At 46.3% G+C, this 25,159-nt stretch overlaps 3 protein-coding genes across 10 annotated transcripts; 1 reads left to right on the top strand and 2 right to left on the bottom strand.

Annotated features, from left to right (window-relative positions):
- Positions 1 to 1,293: 1,293 nt before the first annotated feature.
- Positions 1,294 to 10,843, bottom strand: ccdc135 (coiled-coil domain containing 135). Its single transcript, XM_054798163.1, has 18 exons — positions 10,185 to 10,843; positions 9,776 to 9,944; positions 9,441 to 9,594; positions 9,239 to 9,364; positions 8,950 to 9,144; positions 8,753 to 8,884; positions 8,475 to 8,693; positions 7,619 to 7,744; positions 7,466 to 7,547; positions 6,157 to 6,285; positions 5,942 to 6,070; positions 5,648 to 5,874; positions 4,459 to 4,656; positions 4,274 to 4,384; positions 2,171 to 2,281; positions 1,828 to 2,022; positions 1,577 to 1,716; positions 1,294 to 1,500 (listed from the first exon to the last, which is right to left on the bottom strand). The coding sequence occupies exons 2-18, from the start codon at positions 9,892 to 9,894 to the stop codon at positions 1,413 to 1,415; spliced, it is 2,481 nt and encodes an 826-aa protein (XP_054654138.1). The 5' UTR covers positions 9,895 to 9,944; positions 10,185 to 10,843; the 3' UTR covers positions 1,294 to 1,412.
- Positions 10,844 to 11,223: 380 nt separating this feature from the next.
- Positions 11,224 to 21,567, bottom strand: LOC129194123 (macrophage mannose receptor 1-like). Of its 6 annotated transcripts, none has more exons than XM_054799092.1 (8): positions 20,532 to 21,567; positions 17,582 to 19,146; positions 13,646 to 13,837; positions 13,386 to 13,570; positions 13,104 to 13,320; positions 11,888 to 12,217; positions 11,503 to 11,606; positions 11,224 to 11,429 (listed from the first exon to the last, which is right to left on the bottom strand). In XM_054799092.1, the coding sequence occupies exons 3-8, from the start codon at positions 13,704 to 13,706 to the stop codon at positions 11,319 to 11,321; spliced, it is 1,008 nt and encodes a 335-aa protein (XP_054655067.1). In that variant the 5' UTR covers positions 13,707 to 13,837; positions 17,582 to 19,146; positions 20,532 to 21,567; the 3' UTR covers positions 11,224 to 11,318. The 6 variants fall into 6 exon arrangements, with proteins under 6 accessions (XP_054655067.1, XP_054655078.1, XP_054655055.1 ...); XM_054799103.1 differs by lacking the exons at positions 17,582 to 19,146; positions 20,532 to 21,567 and adding exons at positions 14,446 to 14,729; positions 15,421 to 15,869; XM_054799080.1 differs by lacking the exons at positions 17,582 to 19,146; positions 20,532 to 21,567 and adding an exon at positions 15,954 to 16,296.
- edem2 (ER degradation enhancer, mannosidase alpha-like 2) lies at positions 15,953 to 24,207 on the top strand. Of its 3 annotated transcripts, none has more exons than XM_054798992.1 (11): positions 15,953 to 15,991; positions 17,925 to 18,035; positions 18,106 to 18,145; positions 18,213 to 18,318; positions 18,428 to 18,553; positions 18,830 to 19,041; positions 20,542 to 20,683; positions 20,766 to 20,890; positions 20,964 to 21,108; positions 21,178 to 21,299; positions 21,359 to 24,207. In XM_054798992.1, exons 1-11 carry the CDS (start codon positions 15,966 to 15,968, stop codon positions 21,803 to 21,805), a joined length of 1,602 nt encoding a protein of 533 aa, XP_054654967.1. In that variant the 5' UTR covers positions 15,953 to 15,965; the 3' UTR covers positions 21,806 to 24,207. The 3 variants fall into 3 exon arrangements, with proteins under 3 accessions (XP_054654967.1, XP_054654972.1, XP_054654959.1); XM_054798997.1 differs by lacking the exon at positions 15,953 to 15,991 and adding an exon at positions 17,527 to 17,772; XM_054798984.1 differs by lacking the exon at positions 15,953 to 15,991 and adding an exon at positions 17,527 to 17,777 and having other exon boundaries at positions 21,359 to 24,204.
- Positions 24,208 to 25,159: the final 952 nt, after the last annotated feature.

The following is a 25,159-nucleotide window of genomic DNA, read 5'->3' as shown; positions in this document are numbered from 1 at the left end:
ATGAAACGCCTTGGTTCGCCCCGGAGACGTATGGTGACATCGGGACGTGGTGTGACCAGTGTTATGCATATCAAAAGGAAGAAGCCCCCAGTTCCTCGACACCATGCCCCGGTGGAGAGGCCTTCCCAGCGGGTTGCAGTCAATATTGTTGAGTTGCCTGTCACATCTAAGGACAACCGGGAGGACGGACTCTGCAGATTCTCTGCTTAGGCGTTTGCACACTGCTGTTAGCCAAACTAGGAACAACAACTTTGTGACAAGCAGGAGATGAAAGACTTTTTAGTTTTTACGATACCAGGGTGAGGTATGACCTTTATGAGATTGGGGACCCTGGCCGGTGGAGTGGTCCCATTAGGACACGGGTAGAAAACGCTCCCCTTCCCCACCTGCTACGCTTCTTGACTCAAGTTCATGTTTTAGTGAGTCCCCCATCACAGGCGTTTGCTCCACCTAGGCTATCACGGGTTTGTGAGCCGTTGCGACACCCTATCTGGTTTAGGGATCACGTCATTTTTATTTAGTTGAAACTGCTATTTCGATACTGCAACTGAACTACAATCCAGCTCACAAGTGAGCAAAACACACACTAAGCTGCCAGCGGAACTTCTAATCCATACTTTTGAAACTTTTGACAGCCTACAATGTCAGCTAGTATACCATAGCTAGCTGACAAACCACCTCCCCCCATCAACGGATGCTGTACATCCCTCCAACACAGCGACCTAAACCATCACATCACTTTGGAAATCAAGGTCCCAGACTCTGGAGGAAGAGAGGAAAGGCACAGAATCCACATTGCTTGTTGTTTCCATGTCATCTGCTGGTGTTGGTCCAGCTATGAACGCTGTTACTGGCCGAGCCTGGCCCTTTAAGAAGAACTGCATTATGGGAAGTTAAGTGTCTCTTCCCTCGCTCGTCTGTCTGCACCCCCCCATTGTTTTCTGCGTCCTGGCTGATTGACAACGTTCTACAGCCAATCTCCTTCGTGCCACCCTGCTGTGTCTCCCACAGACAAGGATAGACGCCGCATCGAGTGGGACTGTCCACTGCTGCGATACGTCAACGTCGCCGCCATATTGGATGTGCCAAGGCTACGCTGTAAATGAATACAAGTCAATGTACTTACTTTCATAAAGCGCCTTTCTACAAAGAACTTTAAGTTAATTCCTCTCGTTTATGCCTTCACACACACACACTAATAAACTTGGGAAACAGGTCACACCATAGACTGGGCCAACTAGTGGCCTGGAATGCACATTACACCCTTTTACTCCTTTTTGTGGCTGTTGTTGTTGTCCATGATGTAGTCTTGGCATATAAACTGGACTTCACTTTTACAAACTTTATTGTACTCACAGTGACACATCAAGTAAACACTGATGTAAATAGTGTGTGTGAGAGCGTGTGAGCGTTCAGCTGAGCAGGTAAGGTGCCAGTCGTGGGTCTTGTTTGAGCCTCTGATCCAGTGCACGGTACCTCTGAGCAACCGATTTCTTGTGCCTGCAAACACACTTGTTAATAATTCACTGTGTGTGTGTGTGTATGTGTGTGTGTGTGTGTGTGTGCAGGCACGTACATGCTGAGGCGCTCGTTGGCGATGTGTATTTGGAAGGTGTGCTCGGCGCAGAAGGCCTGGTACTCTTTCTCCTCCTGGTGGCTCATGTTGAGCTGGTTGTGTTGGTAGTGCTGTTGTTTCTTCTGCAGCGCCTGAGTCGCCTGCACACGCACAAACACACACACACACACAAACGCATGCACACACAGTGGCCACTCCATGTTGGGTCGGTGACGGTGGGTCTCGTTAAAGTGTAAATGTGGGTGACGTACCTGGTCGTGGCGGTCCTGGATGAGTCTGGCCTGCACGACCATGCGCGCCTTGAAGTCGCTCAGACACTCGTCGTAGAGGCACCTCGCATTGTCTGCGCTCACGTTCTCGATGTTGCCCAGTCGGATGAGGAAGGGGGCCAGGTAGTCCTTCTCCTTCTCATGCAACCACCTCTGCTCCTCGGCCGCCACGCGCTCCTGAAAACACACACACACACACACACAGTGCCAGGGTAGTTGGTGGTGTGTGGTGCAGATCCAGATAAAGGTGCTCATTTAGGCCAAAAGAGGTGAGCTCTGTGTCACAGCCACTCTCCAGTGGTCACACAGTGTGTCAGAACCAAACCATCTCCTCTCTTTGCTTGCGGGCCTTGGCAGCTCCAGTGGTGGTCCACGGTGAGAAGTGAAGAAGAATGTCCGCCTCCTCCTGCTCTCTGCAGGACACGATGTCTCTGACCTGACATCACACACACCATCACCATCATCATCATCCTCATCCTCACCTGAGAGGTGATCCATAGATTGCATATATGCAAACATGCCCCCTGGTGGATGTGAGCTGTATGTTGATGACAATTTGTTTGGATGCATAGGAGCCATTTATGCTTCGCTTGGGCTTCATCTGGTTTGTTTTGGGGTAATTGTGAAGTGCTACAATTGGTTGGCCACTACACAGTGGTGTGAACATGTGTTTGCACTCTTCCTGATTTCTTATTGTTTTGCATGTTGGTCACACTTAAATGTTTCATATCATCAAACAAATGTAAATATTAGTCAATGACAACACAACTCAACACAAAATGCACTTTTGAAATGAAACTTTTTATTATTAAGGGAGGAAAACTACATGGTCCTGTGTGAAAAAGTGATGGCCCCCTAAAGCTAATAAGTGGTTGGCCCCCCTTAGCAGCAACAACTGCAATCAAGCGTTTGTGATAACTTGCAATGAGTCTCTTCCAGCGCTGGGGAGGAATTTTACACAATTGTTGTCATTCAGCCACATTGGAGGCGTTTCCTTTTTAAGGTCATGCCACAGCATCTCAATAGGATTCAGGTCAGGACTTGGACTAGACCACTCCAAAGTCTTCATCCATTCAGAGGTGGACTTGCTGGTGTGTTTTGGATCATTGTCCTGCTGCAGAACCCAAGTTGCTTTCAGCTTGAGGTCACCAACAGATGGCCGGACATTCTCCTTCAGCACAATTCATGCTTCCATTCATCACAGCAAGTCTTCCAGGTCCTGAAGCAGCAAAACAGCCTCAGACCATCACACTACCACCACCACATTTTACTGTTGCTATGATGTTAATTTTCTGAAAGTTACGCCAGATGTAATGGGACACACACCTTCCAAAAAGTTCAACTTTTGTCTTGTCAGACCACAGAGTATTTTCACAAAGGTCTTGGGGATCATCAAGATGTTTTCTGGCAGAATTGGGACGAGCCTTAATGTTGTTTTTGTTCAGCAGTGGTTTTGGTCTTGGAACTCTGCCATGCAGGCCGTTTTTGCCCAGCGTCTTTCTTATGGTGGAGTCATGAACACTGACCTTAACTGAGGCAAGTGAGGCCTGCACTTCTTTGGATGTTGTTGTGGGGTCTTTTGTGACATCTTGGATGAGTCGTTTGATTGGCCGGCCCCTCTGGGAAGGTTCACCACTGTTCCATGTTTTCACCATTTGTGGATAATGGCTCTCACTGTGGTTGGCTGGAGTCCCAAAGCTTTAAAAATGGCTTTATAGCCTTTTTCACACTGATACTGTAGAATCAATTAATCACTTAAGTCATGTTTTAACAGGGGGGGCAATCACTTTTTCACACAGGGCCATGTAGGTTTGGATTTTTTTTTCTCCCTTAATAACAAAAAGTTTCATTTAAAAAGTGCATTTTGTGTTGAGTTGTGTTGTCATTGACTAATATTTACATTTGTTTGATGACCTGAAACATTTAAGTGGGACAAACATGCAAAAAAAAAAAAAAAGAAATCAGGAAGGGGGCAAACACTTTGTTACACCACTGTACTTATAGACGTGGAAGTGACAGTGCATGGAATTAGGGTGACGGAGGTCACAGTTTTTAGTGCCCACCCACACACTCATGCATGTCATTGCACCACTTTCACTCCCTTCATTTATTCAACCTGTCATAACATTTGCCTTTCTGGACATAGATTTCATTTTTTCTCCATTCGTGTGCAATAAACACATATTAACTCCAACGTGATCATCTGTGTGGACATTGAATTATTGGAGCTATATTGGAGTTATATCCTGGATTCCCCGCATCCAGCAGCGACCACAACGAGACGTGATAGTTGCTACAGATACCTTGTCAGTGCTATGATCTTCTGGTTTCATTACTCTTAGGTCATAAGGCCTAATACTCTCTGCAGTTGGGATTCACACAATGAGACACTCTCATGTGATCACAAACAACCAATTTGACCCCTCACCTCTCTCTTGGACCTCCTGATCTGTAGCTCGACGTCCTTCTCGGCCTTGATGAGCGCTGAGAAGAGGTCGTACAGTGCCAGCGTGTGCAGAGCTTTCTGAGCCGGGTCCACCTACACACGCGGGTTTCAGAGGTCAACATGCAGGCGCCGTGGCTCGTCGGGGCGCTGATGAGGCGTCGACGTACGTGGAAGCCGGAGACCATGTCGGCCCTGAAGCCATGCGACTCCCGCGGTTTGACGAAGGTCCTCACGCACGGTACGAACCTGTTCTCCTCCAGGTGGTACATCACCTCTATCTTCCTCTGGAAGGACACGAACACTCGCTCGGCCACGTCATCGTTGGCGTCCTTCTTTGGGTTCCTGTGGAAGCGCTCCACCACTTTCTGTTTCACATACAAACACGAAGGAGAATGCACTACATGACATAACACCCCTACAGTCACCTTTACACTCCTATTACCCAATATAGTAGACATAATAGGAGAAAACAAGCTATACAAAACCTGTTTACCACCTTCTAAATACGCTTTTTAACATTATTAGAGCCCTCTAAACATGAAATAACACCCCTGTAGTCACCTTTACACTCCTATTACCCAATATAGTAGACATAATAGGAGAAAACAAGATATACAAAACCTGTTTATCACCTTCTAAATACGCTTTTCAACATTATTAGAGCCCTCTAAACATGAAATAACACCCCTGTAGTCACCTTTACACTCCTATTACCCAATAAGAGAAAATAAGACATAAATAAGACTTGTACTCGTGTGTGTTGCCTTATATTTGTATTTTACTTCATTTATCCATGGTAGCCGAGTGGTTAGCATGTTGGGCATCTCTGTGTGGAGTTTGCATGTTCTCCCTGTGCGTGCGGGTACTCCGGTCTCCTCCCACATGCACGTTAAGTGAATTGTTGGTCTACATGTGCCCTGCTATTGGCTGGCGACCAGTTCAGGGTGTACCCCGCCTCTCGCCCTAAGTCAGCTGGGATAGGCTCCATCATACTCCCGCGACCCGAATGAGGATAAGCGGCATAGAAGGTGGACGGATAGCCACTTGAAAATGCAAATGTGCTTAAATAGAGGCCGTATTCAACCATACAACAGCGTGATGCTGTATCTTTCTGAGAAACACTAATACAGCGAGGCTGTGAAAATCAAAGCGCAAAGTGGCGAAGGATTACTGTACGTTATTTCCTGAAGGGATTTTTTTTTTTGGTAATTCAAAGAAATTGGACGTTGACCGGTGTTCTGGATCTTACCACTTTGGAGGTTGTATTGTAACTAACTCATCTTTTCCTGCGTTTATAATATTTTCGTGTCCCATTAGATAGGTGTACCTAATGAAGTGACCACTGAGCGCATTTACCAGCAGGGGACGCTCTTCCGGCTCGGGGTCGACGTCGTCGTCGTCTTCCGCCTCCACGGGTTGCTCGAAAACGACGTGGCGGTAGTAGAGGAAGTCCTCGCGGCCCTCGAAGGTCTCCGTCATTTCCTGCGGCGTGTCCACGCGCCGCACCAGACCGTCCACACGCACGCCGCTGAACTCCATCTCGTGCTCGCCGCCCTCTATTGCCGTGGATGTGAACCTGTGGACTGTGGACAACACACGCGGTGGTAGTCAAGTAGTGTCGATAACATGGGAAGAACAGCGCTGGTTTACATAAGAGGTGGAACTGTCGTCCTGGCGTGAAGCGCTCGACGGTGATGCCAGTGACCTCGTTGACTTCTCGCTCCTTCAGGTGGTCGTTTCTGTCCAGGTACCATTCTTTCACCGTCACCTTCTCTGTGCCTACAGCGCGTACACACACACACACACACACACACATTACACACACATTCATCCAAACATGTACCGTAGTTAGCGTGTGCGCTCACAGTCCACGTCCTTGTAGACCGTCAGTCGGGTCACCAGCCCGTCCAGCCGCAGGTAAGCAGCAAAGGTCTCCAGGTCGGCTTTCTTGTAGCGCGTCAGCTTCCTGCTTCCTGGCCAGCGTGTCTCCAAGTCTGAGGGACAAGCAGCGCCTTGTCTTCCATCATGCGGCATAAACGGACACAATAAGACAGCAGAGTTTTGGCACGCCGGCCGCTGTCTCACATTTGATGATTCACTTTTGCCACAATAAAAACAACAAACTAGGACGGCCCTTCACAGACCACCGTGCAGCCACAGGAGCTTTGGTTGGACTGTTTTATTTGATTCACTGTAATTGTATTCATTTGATCTATTTTATTGTTTATTTTACTTCATTACATTTGATTTATTACTTGTATTTGATTCTAGTTCGTTTTTTTATGAATGTAATTGAACGGATTATATTTACTTTATTGAACTTTATTACATTTATTTAACTGTATTTTTGTAATTTAATGTATTTGATTGTGTATTTTATTTAATTAAACTTATATATTACATTTATTTATTGTCTTTTTTTAATAACGTCATGTGTTTTATTGTTTAATTTTATTTGAATGTATTTATTAAATGTATTTTCTGGCATTTTTTTTCATTAACGTAATGTAATGCAATGCAATGCAATGTATTTTACTTATTTTTGTATTTATTTAATTTATTGTATTATTTTTTTAATTTAATTTGATGTATTTTATTGTTTATTTCATTTATTTAACTGTATTTATGAAATGTAATGTATTACATTGTCATTAATGTAATGTAATGAATGTAAAGTCATTTAAGTGACATTACCAAAACTAGTACTGTCACTATAACAAATTTTGCTGGTCGATAATTGTGCTACAAATTGTTGTCGATAATCGATGTTATCGACATTTTTTGAGACCATTTTTTTCCTTCCTTAATGAGGTGTAATTGACATTTGAACCACTAGATGGTGCTCAAGGATAGTGTACCTGTGTGAGCCTTATTGGCTGCCTGTATAGATAGACCCTGTCTCTGTGAGTGATGACATTAACGCTACTACGACACATGTCGACATAAACGAGTCCATTTTATCTCGACATAAGCGGTGACCGTGTATGTCAGCGTCCACTTCAGCACTTTTTAGTAATAAGAAGAACATGGTTGGCCGGGGCTTGATGAGCTGGCCAACATACAGTAAACCGGTTGTCGCCATAAGAGGGTTCCACTGTGTAACTCAGTCAATGAACGCCTTACCACTAATAATTGTATATTGTTGGTCATTGTACGTATGGCAAAAGCCGCTACCTTGTTTGGTGATGTTGATGTAAGAGACCCAGGACCTTGGCATCTCATACACAAGCTCCTGCTCTTCCTCCTCCTCTTCCTCCTTCACACACGGCAGCACATCACCCTTCATCGTTGCATCTACTTCCTGTCCTATTTTGGGCAGTCACATACCCAAGTCATGCCCATCATCTTCATCTCCTTCCTCTTGAGAACGTTGAGAAACAGTTGTCTCTTGCTGGTGGCCCCGAACAAGACTGGCTCCCACAGCCTGATGTCATGAAGGTCATAGACCAGCTCCTACGCACAAACACAAACACGGCCTCAACAGGTTATGTTTTCGCTGGCGTTTATGTTTTGTTTGTCTGTGCTCAAAATAACTTGTACAGTTCTGAATGGATTTGGATGACATTTTCAGGAATTGTCGGAAATGGGATATGGAAGAACTGATTACATTTTGGCGGTGATCCGTATCGCCCTGTCTGGATCCAGGAATTTTTTAAAGGAATCTTTAACATTGTGAAATAGGACCATTTTCGGCATTTGTGAATATAACACCAAAAAAAAAAAAAAAAAAAGGTCAGATATTTAGCTTTCACGGTACATTGTGCTATCATGCTAATGTCAGCATGTTAGCATTGCCAGCATACCAACCTTAGCATAGTAGCATTTTTATCCGTTTTCATGGGCAGACACAGAATATATTTTTATACATTTCAGAGGTAGGCACTAACACGCGCTATTATTGCTAGGTGTTAGCATGCTAACATTAGCACGTTAGCGTTCTTTAAGTCATTCAAACACTTCCATTGTGTATTTTTATGGTCAAGGAATCTAAATATGGAGATGAAATAAGCGTAGGACTAATATTTATGGTGTAAATCACAATGTGGGGGGAACTATGGCGCTTGGAGGAGGTCTGCGCTCTGCCGGTGCTTTTCTAGTCAAGATTTTACGATGGGTGCAGCTTGACAATGGAACAGATGATTTCCTGTTTCCAAACAGGTCACTGATGGTCTTGTGCACTCACAGCACAGCCGTCCTTGCAGTCCTGCATGTTGACGTAGTAGTTGAAGTTGTTCCACACGCTCTCCACCCCCAGGAAGTGGTCGTACGTGGTGCCGTAGCTCTTTCCCGTGAGCGGGTCGATGAAGAAATTCTCCTGGACGCTGCGGCACCCGGCCAGGACCAGAACCCAGCAGTGGACCCGCAGACCGTTCAGGGGGTCGACGGGCGGCTGGGTAACCTCCTGCCCGAGAAGGCGGGAGATTAACTAAACGCCATTTCAGACTTCCTGTGTCATTTTACCTCATGCGGCTTGGCTTTGGCCTCCGTCTCCTCCTGTTCCTTTTTAGCCTGATTGGTCAAGAAGCGACTCTTTACCTCCCGTTCAAGTTTGAGCCCGGTTTCACTCTCGGCCTTCGCCTCGGCGCTCACGACCTGCACGCCGACACCATCACATTGGATCACTCGCACACCGAGGAGCGGCAGGCCGCTACGCCTACCTTAGCCTCGGTGTCCATGAGGTGGCACTCTTCCAGGCTCCGGTCCAGCAGGCACATCTCCTTGCTAGCGTAGCCGCTAACGCAGTAGGCGTCGTAGTTGGCGCCCAGCAGAAGACTGCACAGGACGGCGGCGTACTCGAAACACGTTGCCGTCTGACTGTGCAGCACTGAGGTCGCAGAGAACAAGAACCTGGGCTGGAACACGCTCACATCTTTAAATCACCAGCAGTGTGTGTGAAATAGTGACAAATAAAGTTGTTTTATGATCTGCAGGGGCCATGTTGCTCACCAGCTCCACGGGCGGCTCCAGAGGAGTCAGAGACAGGAAGTCGGCCACAAACGAGGCACATCCTTCCCAGCTGAGCAGCTGCGGGTGGATGGTCATGGTGGGTCGCAGAGTGGTGGACACAAACTTCTACTTGCAAAACACACAAACAGGCGTCACGCACGGCGGCGGTACCGGGAACGGGCGGGGGCGTGGTCACGCTTGCCTTGACGCCGCATTCGTTGACGGGGCAGAGCAGCAGAGGCTTGCGCTCGGGACACAGAAGACGATACTGGCGCTGGAAGTTGTCGGCGATGGCCAACAGGCGGACCTCGTCAGGGGAATTCTGCCTGTACGAGTCGGGAAGGAGCGGGGCGGACCTGCTTGGAGACACCTGGCCTTAGACGTCTCCAAAATGTAGTGGCATTTCCGCTTGTTGCTAGGCAGACTTCATCCCATTAAACCCGTCAGACAGACGCTCTCTTATAAGCACTCTTTTTACACACGAGACTAAATTAAACTCATGTGAGGTTGCAGTGTGTGTTTTTGGCAGTAACTCACAGGTACTCACTCGGAGGAGACTCTTTGACTTTCTCCTCTTCATCCTCCTTCTCCTCCTCCTCCTCGTGGTCTTCACTTTCTGACAGCTCCTCGCTGTCGGTCTCCATTATGGGCTCCATCCTTTACACAAATATTGTCAAACGCCTTCAAAAGCTGCTGCTGAATACACCTGTCAAGCAAACATACCAGTTGCCAAAATAGTCCATATAAGTCCACGGGTGTTTACATTAACGACACGTGCATTCATAAATTGCTCGGCTCTAACTTACTTTATGCAGCGTCAAGCTAGCACGAAGCTTCTGTTTTAACTCCATATTATGTAAGCAAACAGGCAGCCGCCACCAAACAACTAAATTAAACACAATTTCTATGAATGACAATTAAAACGGATAAATAAATCAAAACATACCGTCGTCGAGTGGGGTTCTCCTCAGAGCTTAGCTTCGCCGATGGCCGCCGTGTCTTGTTGTCATCGGATCTCCATGGTTACTGACATGCGCACAAGACTACCGTAACGTTTAGTGACGCAGCGCAGCCACACTTCAGCCTCCTCCTGCCACACAGCTGGCGTAGAAGCGTAAATATGCGCTGATGACGTTATAAATGTCTTTAAAAAATATTTATAAACGTTATTTTGACGGATTCACGTGTTACATTGTGCAGCAAACTTACTGGCACTTAGTGAGCCTCATGAATCGCAGCTGCTTATGTTAGTTGGCATTTTTTGACATGGAGTTCCATGACATCCCATTCAGCAGTGTAGTCCAACAGCGACTCGCCCCACTTGGCCTCCTAAACCCAGTTCCGGTCGGATTTCGGTGGTGAAGAAGTAGTTCCAGCCAGGTAGTCGCTGGGGTTTCACACGTAAGCAGTTTGGCTTCTCAAAACAATACGCGTTCAAAACAGTAATACGTTTGCATCACAAAATGCCTCCTCGAAAAAAATCAGACTCACAAATCGCTCGGCGTTATATTTGTCCCCCGCCGTATCCCTGCGCGCCGTCGCCCGTGCAGTCTTGTGTGTGACGAAGACGCTGGCGTCTACTTCCGCGACGGAGCGCCGCGGCCAACCTGTTTACTTGCGTGTTCCAATTTGTTGCATTTGAGTACGCTCGGAAATCCTAGCAAATACACACTACACTACACTCGGTGTCTACGAGGGCAACCCCCGATAATAACAACATTGGGTGTGATTCATATGTTCTGCTGCTATTAAAGAGACTAGCATTAGGCAAGCAGACACGTGTGCTGCGTTTTAGCTTGACTCTCTGCGTTTTAGCTGACTTTCAGCTGTTTGGAGCAGTTAATACATACATGTCATGTCCTGGTCATAAAATACAGTCAAAAGGGGCACATTTCACACATGGTTGCAAATGGTGATTAATCATGATTAATTCACATGAAAACTGTGATTAATTTAACATTTTTAATAAGTTGACAGCCCTGAAAATAACCTGTATTTTTATTTATTTTCTTTTTTAATCTCAGCAAGCTATTCTATACATCCATACACTGGAGGAGTTGGCTGTGGAAGAAGCAGTGCGCTAGCGTACTGTCGTTGGGGTCTTCTCATGGAAAACTTTTCCATCCGACTGGCGGATCCAGCTCAGCTTGATATGCGGGATGGAGTCGTCACACTGCAGACGCCGCTCCAGCTGACGAAAACGCAACAGCAACGCATGAAGCGACGGGTGAAAGTTATGCTTGGGGTAAAAGTGAGCTTTATACCTGCTCCAAGATGTCCTCCACCACCGCAGCCTCGTTGAGGTCCACTGAGGAGTTCTGGCGCACCACACTCACCCGCACCAGTCGCTTCGACTTGGGCTGAAGCTCTGGAAATAAAATATGAAGTTGTGAAGTCGTTCATTCGACACCAAGCTACCTTTTAGCTCCGTCCTGGAACCGGCATCACTGATTTGACCTCCACCAGGGAACTTTCCTCTTAAGGTTCTTTCTGTGATGTGGATGGATGCATACTGTACATCGATAGCTAGTATCATATTTTTCAGTTCTCTTCCATGTTTATGTTAAGCTGTTACCCGCTAGTAAAGACTGTTAGCTAGCTGCTAGCTTCATTAGCAGGCACTAAATAGCACCAGCGTGCGTCTCGTACCGTCATAGCAAATAAATGCTCGTTGGGAATCGCAATCCCTGTCGTGCCACTGAGACGTGTTGTTGAGATCAGCCGCCACGCACGACTCATTCCCGCTCCTGTTGTCGGGTTGCCCGGTTTGCCACGCCGCTGATGTGACGTTACTCCCGTCACACCACTTCCACGAGTCCCGGGAAAGGCCGATCCAAGCCTCTTGTCCTCGATGAAGCTGCTGCATGATGCGTCGATTATCCTCCTCGTTGAACACGGTAGCCAAATCCCAGCGATGCTTCCTGCAGAAATTCCGAGCTTCGGCCCAAGTCAGGTTTTTGAGGATGAGGATAGCCACTCCTGTAATGGATCGGGTTCCACCTTAGAGAAACACTGACTATAAAGTATGTAAGCTAAACACACGCCTTTACCTCTGACTTCATTCAATAAATACTATTTACGTGGTTAAACTAATAAGCCGAGGCTGTGCTCCAAATCGCACACTTCTTCTACACTTGCACTTAAGCATGTACAGTGCCTGACGAATGTCTTGTCGCTTATCCAAGATGGAGGAACAATACATAGCTAGAAAAGCACTCAGAGCGCAGACCTCCGCCAAGCACCATAGTTCCCCCCATATTGTGATTCACAGCATAAATATTAGTCCTAAGTTATTTTATCAACATATTTACATTACATTGTCCGTGAAAACACACAATGGAAGGGTTTGAATGCTAACATGCTCACGTTAGCATGCTACCACCTAGCATGATAACGAATGAGTTGAAAATTTTGACTTTGGAGCGGTCTGAATCGGTTGAGAAACGTGGTAGTAGTAGGTAATGGCAGTAGCAGTTTTACAAAAAAGTGTGAATTTTGGGAACATTTTTTAATTTTGGAACACCCCCAAAATGTAATCAGTTCTTCCATAATCCCATTTCCAACAATTCCTGAAAATGTCACCCAAATCTATTCAGAACCTGTCAAGGTATTTAACACTGACAGACAGACAGATACTGTAAATGCCGGCTAAAAAACAACCTCCGCGCTATATAAATATAAATATCTATATTTGTATTTTATTTTTGAATTTTGATTAACCTAGTGCAGGCAGTTTTGGCACAGGCAAAAGGGCTGGGACGGAATGGACGCCCCGGGCCGCGCTATCAAGTGTGATTCGGACTCTCTGGCGACCTCCAGCGGCCGACACTTGCACAGCCAAAGCAGGCGCTTGGGGAGATCTCACCTGTTGAGTTCTCAACGCAGACAGCCTGCCGACTTTGATGACAATTGGCGTCATTCCAGTAGCCGTTATCGTACATGACGACACAATGTTCTCGGTTCATCTTGCTGTTCGGTTCTTTGGCCGCCCAATTGCTGAAGTTGCTGCTCTTGCCCAGACGTTGCCCTGACGATGACCACGTCCAGCTGAGCCTGTCGTCGTAGAGTCCAATCCAGGCGAGCTGCAAGGAGCCGCGCAGAGGTCGTGACAAGGATGTCCAAAGATGGCACACGTGCACGCTCTCACCTGTTCTCCATCGGGCACTCCGCTGGGGTCCATCGAGTCCATCATGGCCTTCACGTCCTCCTTGCTGTGCACGCTCGCGAGGTCGTGATACTGTGCTCTGCAGTGGAGCAACGCCTCGTTCCAGCTCTTTGGCTCGGAAATGAAATGGAAGCGGCGCTGACCACAAGACCACACAACACACACACCTGGAGATGGCGACATGGAATATGGAAGAATTATTCTACTTTTTGGAACACTGACGTGTCATGAGGATGACTTGCCTGATGCGGCGATGATAGCCAGAAGAACTTTCTCCATCTTGTCATCGGTGTGTGTCATCATGCCACTCTTATTTAAAGCTTCCCTGCTTCATTTGCTTTCATGCAAACTACTAACGGGAAGCATCTGGACTTCCTCTTTCCACCAGGCCGAGTTCAATCGTGACAGACCTTCTTTTGTACGGACGTGCACAGCTGTGAACCATACAAATACTGTACTGCCAAGACCACGTGCAATATGTTGCTGTGGCAACTGCCTCTCAGGAGCAGTCGAACCTGCTGGTTGTGTTAGTGTAACGCACATGTGTCAAACTCGTGCCCTGGAGGGCCGAGACGCTGCAGGTTTTCTCTCCAACCAGTTTCTTCAGCAGGTGATTTAATTGATGAGCTCCTTCCCTCAAACTGAAGGGGTTGATCATTAAAATCACCTGCTTTAGTAACTGGCTGCAAAGAAAACCTGCAGTGTCTCGGCCCACCATGGCACCAGTTTGACACCCCTGGCAGGCCCGCAACCAGATTTTTTTCGGGGGGTGCAAAAATCAGAGTGAACGGACCTTCAGCAGGGAAAATTTAGCATTTGGAGCCCGAAAAAACATTTTTCTGATGCATATTTTGGACAGACATAACAACAATGTTATTTCCTCCAAATGACAAGCTTAAGGGCAAAATGCCAACATCCAGCTTGCCCTATTTAGATAAGTTCATCAGTTTACTGGGCGACTGAGCATGCCATGGCTTCAGTGGTGGATGCTATTTCCACAGGCCTACACTATATGAACCACTACAATGTGTTTCAGCCTTACCTATCGCTCATTCAGCATCATCTTTCTTGGAAAATATGTCCACCACTTCCGCCAGGTTGATAACCTTTTTGTAGTGAATGTGGAGAAGTGCCAGCGAGGTCAGCCGCTGTTGCGTCACACTGGCCCTCATGTAGGTGTTCACACGCTTCAAGGTACTGGCACTTGGCTCACATTCACACCATGTTACTGGGATGGTACAGGCCAACTGAAGGAGGACCCTGATGTTGGGGAAGTGAACGGGATCGTGTGACGGTCCACAACTTGATGTGGGGGAATGCAGGTGACTAATGCAGGACAGGTGAGCGTCGACTTTGGTCACGGGATAATCATGTCTCATTCCAGTTCATACAGTTCTGAGCACTTTCTACAGCAATTTGGATTCCATTTTACAAAACAAAAAGTGTTCCAATTGGTTGTGATGGTATAGTATATTGGTTGGCGAACCCTTTCTAATTCCCCTTCACATTATTATCTTCACATTTTATCATTTGTCTCACAGGTGTGCTGATATTAATACAATGAAATATTTTGTAATCCAATTTACAATACAGGACAAGTTAGCACTTTCAAACTTCTTTTGCATGATGTCCCTGAACACATCTCACGTGGCCAACATGGCTGCTGCTGCACAGCGTACAATACTAAATGAGGCCCAGCAATTAGCATTAGCAAAGTAGCAACAAGTAGAAACAGCGTATTGAAAACAACATAGTCACAATGACATAGAATATTACCTGGAACAACAGTTTTACAGAGGAGTGACAGGTGATCATCTACATTACACATAAATGACTACAAGTTAGTTCAACAAAGAAACTGCATTAAAGTCTATAAAACTTCACTCAACAGTGCAGACTGGCTCTTTCCAGTTAGTGAACACTATCAAATGCACATGACATTGTATATGACAAAATATAAACACACAGTAAACATTAAATCACCAAATATCCCGGACAGTGCAAAAACGTGACTCACCATGTCTCATTCCTCATAGTTCCTAACAGTTAACAACTTCCTGCAGCAATTTGCACATGCTGGATGCATGCCTGGATGTTGGCTAAGCTGACATCCATCATGGACAACACCTCTCACCCGCTACATGACACTGTGGGTTCCCTTAGCAGCTCGTTCAGCAGCAGACTGTTACACCCACGGTGTAAGAAGGAGAGGTTCCGCGGGTCCTTCATACCGACCGCTATCAGGCTCTACAACACCTGCACCACCTGAACCATGTTGTAGTCACTATGTATTCTTTACTTGCGTATCTTATTGCTGCTGTAACAAGTGAATTTCCCTGCTGTGGGATTAATGAAGTACAATACAATACAATGCCACTATTCACCAGTAACAGGCGCTGTTGCAACACTTCTGCCATCATTTATCACAGCACATCTACACTCCGTTACAATTGCACACCTTGATAGCAGCTTTTTTTTTTTTTTTAACCAAGCGGACCTTTGGTCGCCCGCGGGGGGGTTCGTTCGAACGCCCCCTGGTTACGGGCCTACCTGGTGTAACGGATGCCAGCCTGCGAGGCTGTGCGAGTGTACGTTGGTAAACCTCACTCCATCTGCCTCAAGACCTGCGCTGAACACTCGGCCGACAGTCTGGCTTTTAGTCGCGTGGTCAGCGCCCTCGCCTCCCGTTACGAAGGTCGTGTATTCAAAACCCCGGTGCGGGCAGTGCGAAACAGGGCAGGTTACATTAGCATTGGCTGTTGAAAAGGGAAGGGACTTTATTGGTGTTGTACAGGGGTGCTCGCACTTTTTTAGCCTGCGAGCTACTTTTAAAAGGACCAAGTCCCAAAGATCTACCTACTATAAATATAGAAAGTATACAATTACTAGATTTATTTAAAAACAATGAGTATGTATTTCTGTAGGTTATACATGTATATCAGGAGTGCACGCACTTTCTCAGCATGCAAGTACAAGTCAAAATGATCTACCTCTTCTATAAAACATATAATATATACAAAATGTAAGCAGTAAACTCTGAAATTCTATTGTAAATATTCATGATTAGTATTTCACAGTCACATTTTCAAAGTTTCCAGGTCATCAAAGTAGTTGCTATCATAATTCCCTTCAATATGGAAATAAAGATCATTCCACATAACTCCTAAATAGTTGTGTACTAGTGAGTGAGTACTGGTAATATGTCAGTCACATTAGCTATGGAACGTTCATTAGGGCACACAGTTCATGTATGACATCCAGTTAGCATTTGCTATCAAACATTAGCCATAAACAAGAATGGAAAATGATGATGCAAAAGACAATGAAGCCGAAGTCAAGACAACATATTGAAAAGGTTTCACCAATGGGCACATTTTTAATTTCATCATGAAATAATAGTTTAAGAAGCCAACGTGTAGAAAACACTGATTTCTGTAGTAGAGTTTATGACGCCAAGCAAAGGCAGTAAACAATACACTTTTTTTCTACGTAACTAGCCGCTACAAGTGAACAGATAGCTTTAGTTATAGATATAGACATCTTAGAGCAGAGTTAGTTCATCCATGATCACAATCATAAAGATGAAAGTTGCATCTTCCTGTGTGGCATGAAACGCTGCGGAGGAGCAGCCGCGAATCAGGAGGGGAGCTTAATGTCAGCTGACTGATGTCATATGACAACTACTAAGTGACGTTTAGGTGTCTACCAGTAGCTCGCGATCGACGTAATGGCCACCCCTGGTGGAGTGCTTCATGCATCGGTGCCTCAAGGCTGCAGTTCACAACCAATCCACAACTGACTGCAGATCAGTCCAAGATGCCCACCAGTTGCCTATCTGGACAGGTTATGGTTGAATGGAAGGACTGTAATGACCACTAGAGGCACTATGTTAGCAACAACAAAAAAAAGTACAGTGTTAGATGGAATAGTCACTAGCGTGTACTGTATAAAAGGTATGAGGAAAAGAACGCGTTTAAATATATCAATTATGTGTTGAAGAAGTTTAAATCAATAAAAACGCCAAAATGTTAACCGACTTGTGTTCGCAAACGCTCGTTTACGAAGTCATTGAACGCATATCAGCATGCAGGACGCACGCGCAGTCGTCACTTTCCGGTTCCTGTCAGCCTGACAACACAAGCCAGCCGGTGCTCTTAGCTTAGCTTAGCTCACCTCACCTGCTGACATTTAGCTGTGACCGCTGTTTTCCTGTAACCTTCTCCCAATATCTTTTCGTGTCGTTTCGTTTTAGACACTCTCGGTGATCCCGACGGTCGCCATGCACACGCCCGTGCGCTTCTTGCTCCTTCTGTGGGTCGTGAGCGCGGCGGCCGCGAGTCATCAGTTGACAGAGCAGGACATGCATGACGTCAGGCTAGTCTTCACGTCACTATTGAAACCAGACTTTTACATTTGTTATAAACGATATACGGCGCATGCTTGCATTATATTGTCATGTTGTTGTTGAGTGCATTTAAACTATTTGGCGTCTTCATAAAAAAAAACTTTTCAACCTTTCAGGCAGCGAATCAAAGGCATGTTCTACCACGCCTACAACAGTTACCTGGATAACGCCTTCCCCTACGACGAGCTCCGCCCCCTCACCTGTGATGGCCAGGACACCTGGGGCAGGTGGGGTCAAAGGTTGCCTTCTAAGCAGCTGTTTTCTGTCGGTTATTACCTTCCTCTTCTTCTGCTTCAGTTTCTCGCTGACGCTCATTGATGCGCTCGACACCCTGCTGGTGAGACACAAAACCTGCTTCCTGTTTGGCTCCATTGTTCAGTTGACCCACACGGCTTTCTGCAAAGGTGCTGGGAAACCAAACAGAGTTCCAGCGTGTGGCGTCGCTCCTCCAAGACACTGTCAACTTCGACACCGATGTCAACGCATCCGTCTTTGAGACCAACATCAGAGGTACGTGTCTCCCTCCCCCTCGGACAATCGTCTTCAAGCTGCGGTCCTTTCTCAAGAAGCCTACGCATGATAAACCAGATGTACTCTTTTGAATTTGTCCTTCCTCCAGTGGTGGGGGGTCTGCTGTCGGCCCACCTGCTGTCGGGCAAGGCCGGCATGCAGCTGGAGCCCGGCTGGCCGTGTTCTGGTCCACTTCTGAGGATGGCTGAGGACGCTGCCAGGAAGCTGCTGCCTGGTAGATGAACACTCATGATGTTGTGTGAGAGAAATCTGTCATCAAGCATGGTCACGTCTGCTAAGAAAAGTGAAAACTTTGTTAAAAGCAAAGTAGCAGTGGTGTTCGACCTGATCCTTGTGGGACACCAGCAGCTATAATAACAGTCTGACCTTTCTTTGGAGTCCTGGTGTCTTAACACAAACCTGTAATAGATATTTTCACACCTGCACAACTTTCGTACGACACATATCAACTGTTTCTAACAAACGTGGCTGACTTGTTCCCGTCTTCCAGCGTTCCAGACTCCCACCGGAATGCCGTACGGCACAGTCAACCTGCTGCGGGGCGTCAGTCCCACTGAGACGCCCGTCACCTGCACCGCCGGCGTGGGAACCTTTATCCTGGAATTTGCCACGCTTAGCCGACTCACCGGAGACGCCACGTTTGAGGACGCGGCTCGCCGGGCCCTGAGGGCACTTTGGAAGACCAGATCGGACATCGGACTCGTACGTACACGCTCCCCAGCGAGCCAACGGTCTCTGTCCACCAATCAACACTCCTTTAGATCAGAGGAGATCCCCGCTTTTTGTGTGGGTTACCTTCCTTGACCCCTGCAAATGGCGAAAAAACGCACTTATAACAAACCCAAAATGTCCATTTCTTAAAACTCTATGCCTCTCAGTTCTGAAACACGTTTTACACGTTAAACAGTTACAGGCGTACAGTATTGTCATAAATATACAAGACAAAACGTGCACTTACGCAACATCAATTTCAAATGTTATTTTTCATTGCTGTGACAGAGTATTAAAATAATGTGAGATTTCAAGAATAAAAGTTGTAAATTTACAAGAATAAAGTCGGAAATTTACGAGAAAGAGACATACAATTACAAGAATGAAGTCATAAATTTACAAGAACAAAGTCGTAAATGTACAAGACAAAAACAGTAAATTTACAGTTTAAAGTTGTAAATTCATGAGAAAAAATACATTTACCAGAATAAAGTCAGAAATTTCCGAGAAAGAAAAGTCATCCATTTACGAGAAATAAAGACATATATTTACAACAATAAAGTCGTAAATTTGGAATGCCTGTTATGACGGCGTATTAAAATAATGTGAGATTTCAAGAATAAAGTTGTAAATTTACGAGAATAAAGTCATGAATTTACAAGAATAAAGTCAGAATATTACAAGAATAAAATCGTACATTTACGAGAAAAGTCATAGATTTACAAGGAAAAAAAAGACACATTGATGAGAATAAAGTCGTGAATGTACGAGACAAAAAGCAGTAAATTTACAAGAATAAAGTTGTAAATTCACGAGAAAAAAATCTGGAAATTTATGAGAAAAAAAAGTTGGAATATTACTATCGCCCAAGGCCAAAGGTCACATAAGTCCCCCCTTTTCATAGCTGTCCCAGGCAATGCCTGTTATGACGGAGTATTAAAATAATCTGAGATTTCGAGAATAAAGTCGCAAATTTACAAAAAACCCCGCTAACTTTATGTTACAGGCATTGCCTGAGACAGCTAAGAAAAGGGGGGACTTATATGACCTTTGGCCTTTGGTAATATTACGACTTATTTTCTTGTTATTTTATGACTTTTCTCGTAAATTTACGACTTCTCATACATTTGCAACTCGATTCTCGTGAATTTATGACATTCTTGTACATTTTTCTTCTATTCTTGTAAATTTACGACTGGAAATCTGAGATTTTTTCCAGTGTGGCCCTGACACTCCGTCATACTATGGAAGTGGCAGAAAAAGGTTTCTTTCCAACTTAAAGTAGAGAAACTGAATCCACGAATATGCGGGGGTGCAAATGCCGAAGCGGAAATGTACCAGAAAGTGCGGCTCCGTTATTTGCTTTTTCCTTGACAACTTTTGGGGCCAAACTTGAACTGAACACGACGGCGGTTTGGACATTGAGACATTTTGTTCTAAGTATGAATTGTACAATCTCAGGGGCGTTCCACTGTACTTACTTGCGTTCAGGTGGGCAACCACATCGACATTGTGACCAGGAAGTGGGTGGCGCAGGACGCCGGCATCGGTGCTGGCGTGGACTCCTACTTTGAATATCTCGTGAAAGGCGCCATCTTGCTGCAGGACGAGGAGCTGCTGCACATGTTTCAGGGTGAGTCATGTGACCCGCTGGTCGGTTCTGCCGAGCGGCGGCGGTGGGAATGACGGACGAGTCTGTTTTGTTTGTTTCCCAGCGTACGACCGTGCCATTCAGAACTACACCCGCTTTGATGACTGGTACCTGTGGGTCCACATGCACAAAGGAACCGTCTCCATGCCCGTCTTCCAGTCTCTGGAGGCCTTCTGGCCCGGTCTACAGGTAGCCACGCCCACACAGTGTGACTGACGCGCTCAGTGAACAGCGACGCTTCAAACGCTCGTGTTTGATTCAGTCTCTGCTGGGGAACCTGGACGGAGCAATTAGAACCTTCCAGAACTACTACTCCGTGTGGAGGCAGTTTGGAGGTCTACCTGAGTTCTACAGCATCCCTCAGGGCCACACCGTGGACAAGAGGGAGGGCTACCCGCTCAGACCAGGTCTGTTCAGTCAACAAGCATCCAAAATGGCAGCTAGCTGCTATACGTCGGCCGTGTTTGTGCTTGCAGAGCTGATTGAGAGCGCCATGTACCTGTTCAGGGCCACGGGTGACCACACCTACCTGCAACTCGGCCTAGACGCCCTCGAGTCCATCGAGAGGATCGCCAAGACGCCCTGCGGCTACGCAAGCGTGAGTGAGGTGGGCGGGGCCTCAGTCAGACGTTGACCTGATGTCATTTGCACTTCCAGGTGAAAGACGTGCGAGACCACCAGCTGGACAACAGGATGGAGTCCTTCTTCCTGGCCGAGACCATCAAGTACCTGTATCTGCTCTTTGACCCCGCTCACTTCCTGCACGGCGGCGGGGCCGAGTCGTGGGAGGAGGGCGGCGAGGACGGGGGGTGCGTCCTGAGCGCGGGGGGCTACATCTTCAACACGGAGGCCCACCCGCTGGACCCGGCGGCGCTCTACTGCTGCAGCCGCCACACCCTCGAGCACGAGGAGCTGCGCGACATCCTGCTCGGCGACCGGTCGGGTCAACCCGCCCCGCACGCGGAAGACCCCCTGCCTGGCCAATCGGAGAGCATCGCTTTGAAGCCCGGCGAGAGGAAGACGGCGCCCCTGCTGTCATGTCCTGTTCAGCCTTTCAGAGCTCGGCTCGCCGTCCTGGGACAAGTTTTCACGGACAACACCTGACCTTGCACGTCACGTGAGACCTTCGAACGCTCATTTTGGCTCTGGAAGCCATCTTGGTTTGGTCGCCCTAGAGGCTCCTTGTACATTGAGAGTAAAGTCTATTTTTATTTATTCTAACCACGCGGTCCTCAGCGTCTTAACACAACGCACACGTCTCAATGGTAGTACCCACTAGGGGGCAGCACGCTTAAGCAAAGTCAGCATGTTGGACATGACGTCTTACATCAACTTCTGGACCAGCAGAAATCCCCTCATTCTGGGCGGGACCCACATCTCCTGAGTCCTTTGGTGGTGTCCTCTCATGTCCTAATCTAACGTGTCCTGAACAACGTTTATCTTTTTCCTCCTTGTTACATTTCCTTCATCTTGTCTCCTCTCCTTCCTCCATGCCCTCAGTCGGACCCCGTCCCAGCCTGCCCCTCCTCCTCTCAGGGTGTGGTTCTGGACTCGTCTTTCTGCATGACTCCATCATGACAAAGTGCTCTGAGTCTTCTGGACAGACTTTAAACGTCAACTCTTGTTAGTCGTGACTTTGTGGACATCAGATGTTAATGATGGATGGAGGTGCAGTTCCAGAACCTTTAGAACCACACACAAACAGAACCATGTATAAGTAGAACCACACTCAGGAGCAACAAAACCAACTGAACTACACAGCATTTCATCAACAGAAAAGCACACACACACACAGCTGAGTAGTGTTTCACTGTTTGTGTTTTGTTCCAAGTAGAACCATGGGAACCACACACGCCAGCAAAACCATTACCAACAGAACCATACGCAAGTAGAATCTGTAGAACCACACCCAGGACCAACAAAACCTATAGAAGTCAACACCAGTGGAACTAGAACCATGCTACAAATGAACAACTACTCTTTGATGACTCAAGACAAACCACCGATAGAACCACACAAGCTGAATCAGACAATGAAGTGCCAAGCAAACTAGTAGGGCGACAGAACAGTGGAACCGGACGCCACCGGAGCTGATGACACAATCAGAACCACACGCAGTTAGAACTGACTACACCGTCTGAACCAGTGGAACCAATGAAACACCAACAATCCACTGTAATTTCAATTGGAAAATTCCAAAATGTTTGGAATCATGAAAAGTCATTTGTGTTTGAATTTCTGTCATCATAAAAATACTTTTTTTTTTGACAAGAGACAACTGATTTCATATTACATGCTAAACATTTACGTGCGCTCATGAAATGTTTAAAAAGGAGCGAGATGTAGGCTTACACAACATGCTAACACTGTTAGCTTACTTCATTGTCGACATTAAGCTAACAGGTTCATTTCCACGACACGGCTCACATATTGACATCCTTTTCGTTTGCCGCCAGACAGCTGCAGCGAAGAAGCACGTGAAGGTAGTAGTGGACCAAACCAGTCCATGTCGAAATACAAGAGATTGTTTTCATCGTTTTTGACTGGATTCAAAATAAAGCACAACCAGAAAGCAAAATGATTTACCTAATGTATTTACCGGGGCCCCTGCCAGTCATGTGCCCTTGTCCTAACGTTTCCCCCCTTTACGGCGCCCCCGGGTAGAACCGACTAAAGCAGTGTAACCAATGAAAGCATGGCAACCATACAAAGATAGAACATGAACAAGTGGAACACAACAACCATGAGAATCGCACACAAGAACACATAAAAGCCACGGAAACCGTCACAGCCAACCAAAGGCAGAACCAGCAGAACCAGACAAGTAGAACCCACCAACCAGCTGCAGACACACCAGTGGGCCTCCAGTGAAACCAATTCCCGGGTTCTGGAAGCACTGGTCCAGATGTTTGCTGAAATGTTTGACGTGGTCTCTAAGGAGGGGTCGGCTTCCAGAACCGTGACATCATCTGAGCGCACGTGCACGACGCAGCGAAGTCTGCTTTGACACACATTGAGACTGAGAACAGTTCTAAAGCGTTTAAAGCAAATTGATCGTTTCTTTTACAGCACCATTGTTGCGTACCATTGCGTGTGTTTCATTTGTGTTCACACACACACACACACACACACACACACAGAGTCATCTGTTCATCATTAGCCGATCGTCAATGACAACAAAATCAAGAGGGCGGGGTTCGCTGTGCTCACACACCACTGCATAGTCTTCTCATAATGTGTGTGTGTGTGTGTGTGTGGGGGGGGGGGATGTATGGAGGAGGCTCTCAGGCCAGTTTTTTCCCATCATTCCCAGTATGTGATGGAAGGGGAATTCCATCCGCAGCTCGACACCTTGCACAAGCGGCGCGCTGTGAGAAGAGTCGCTCATGGCAAAGGCAAAGTTGTGTGTGGATAAATCAGCTGACATGTCCTCATGTTGTGTCAACACGCAAACACTCAAGCGACTCCGCCCTGCAGAGAACATTCAGAACTTCTCCACAGTTTTGTTGTGGTTCTCTGCTTCACTTTGTTCTCTTCATGCTGTCTAAAACAATCCCACGAATCTTCATGTGTGTGTGTTGTTTGTCTTATATTTGAGATTTGTCATGGACTAAAAGTAGATCTAGCATGTTTACTCCCCCTTTTAAGGAAAGTCTTTGTTATTTATTACTGCAAGCACGCTCACTTCATCATACTGTGACATCTCACTACTCAAGCTGCTACTTCAGGACTATTTCTTCATTTACATCCACTTGGAAACACTTTCAAACACTTAACATACAATTAGCTTATATTTAGTTTCATGTACTTTAGTCTGATGTACTTCTCATGAATTTGTTTTATGAACTTGATATACGTTTAGCTCTGTGGACTACAAAGTTAGTTTCAAGTACTTAGTATGCGTTAGGTTGTCTCTACAGCTACCACAGTAGCGGCATACTGTCATACAGGGTCAAGGTAAAAGTGCTGACTGCCTTTCGGTGCCATACATACTTGTAGACACACACGTTGTCTGGCATGTGTCTTGTTACGCAGCTTCCACTTCTAGCCGTGCTGTACGTGCGTGCTCTCATGTCCTGTATGTTAGCGATCAACACACGTTCACGCTGTGATCAAGCCCACCAAAACACGGGCAGATACGTCCTAGTGGTCTCCTTCATGGAGTCAATCAATACATAATCCTTTTTAAATACGGTCTTGTAATACAAATATCATTTCAAATATTGAAAATTCTAAAGACATGATATATACAATCTAAATGAAAAATACATGCAAATTCATAAATTCAAAAAAAACCCTTTTTTAGTTAAAATCAATAATAATAAAAAAAAAAGTATATTATTTTAAATAATTGTATCGTGGCCACACATTCCACTGTGTGTGCGTGTGTGTGTGTCTGTCACAGGAAGGTGAGGGGGTGAACATATGAAACAGAATCTTAACGGTGGGGGGGCGTGC

This window comes from Dunckerocampus dactyliophorus, chromosome 1, assembly GCF_027744805.1.
Source record: "Dunckerocampus dactyliophorus isolate RoL2022-P2 chromosome 1, RoL_Ddac_1.1, whole genome shotgun sequence".
In the NCBI taxonomy this organism is placed as follows: domain Eukaryota; kingdom Metazoa; phylum Chordata; class Actinopteri; order Syngnathiformes; family Syngnathidae; genus Dunckerocampus; species Dunckerocampus dactyliophorus.
Note: the sequence above shows the minus strand (reverse complement) of the source record. Positions and strands in the feature narration are given on the sequence as shown.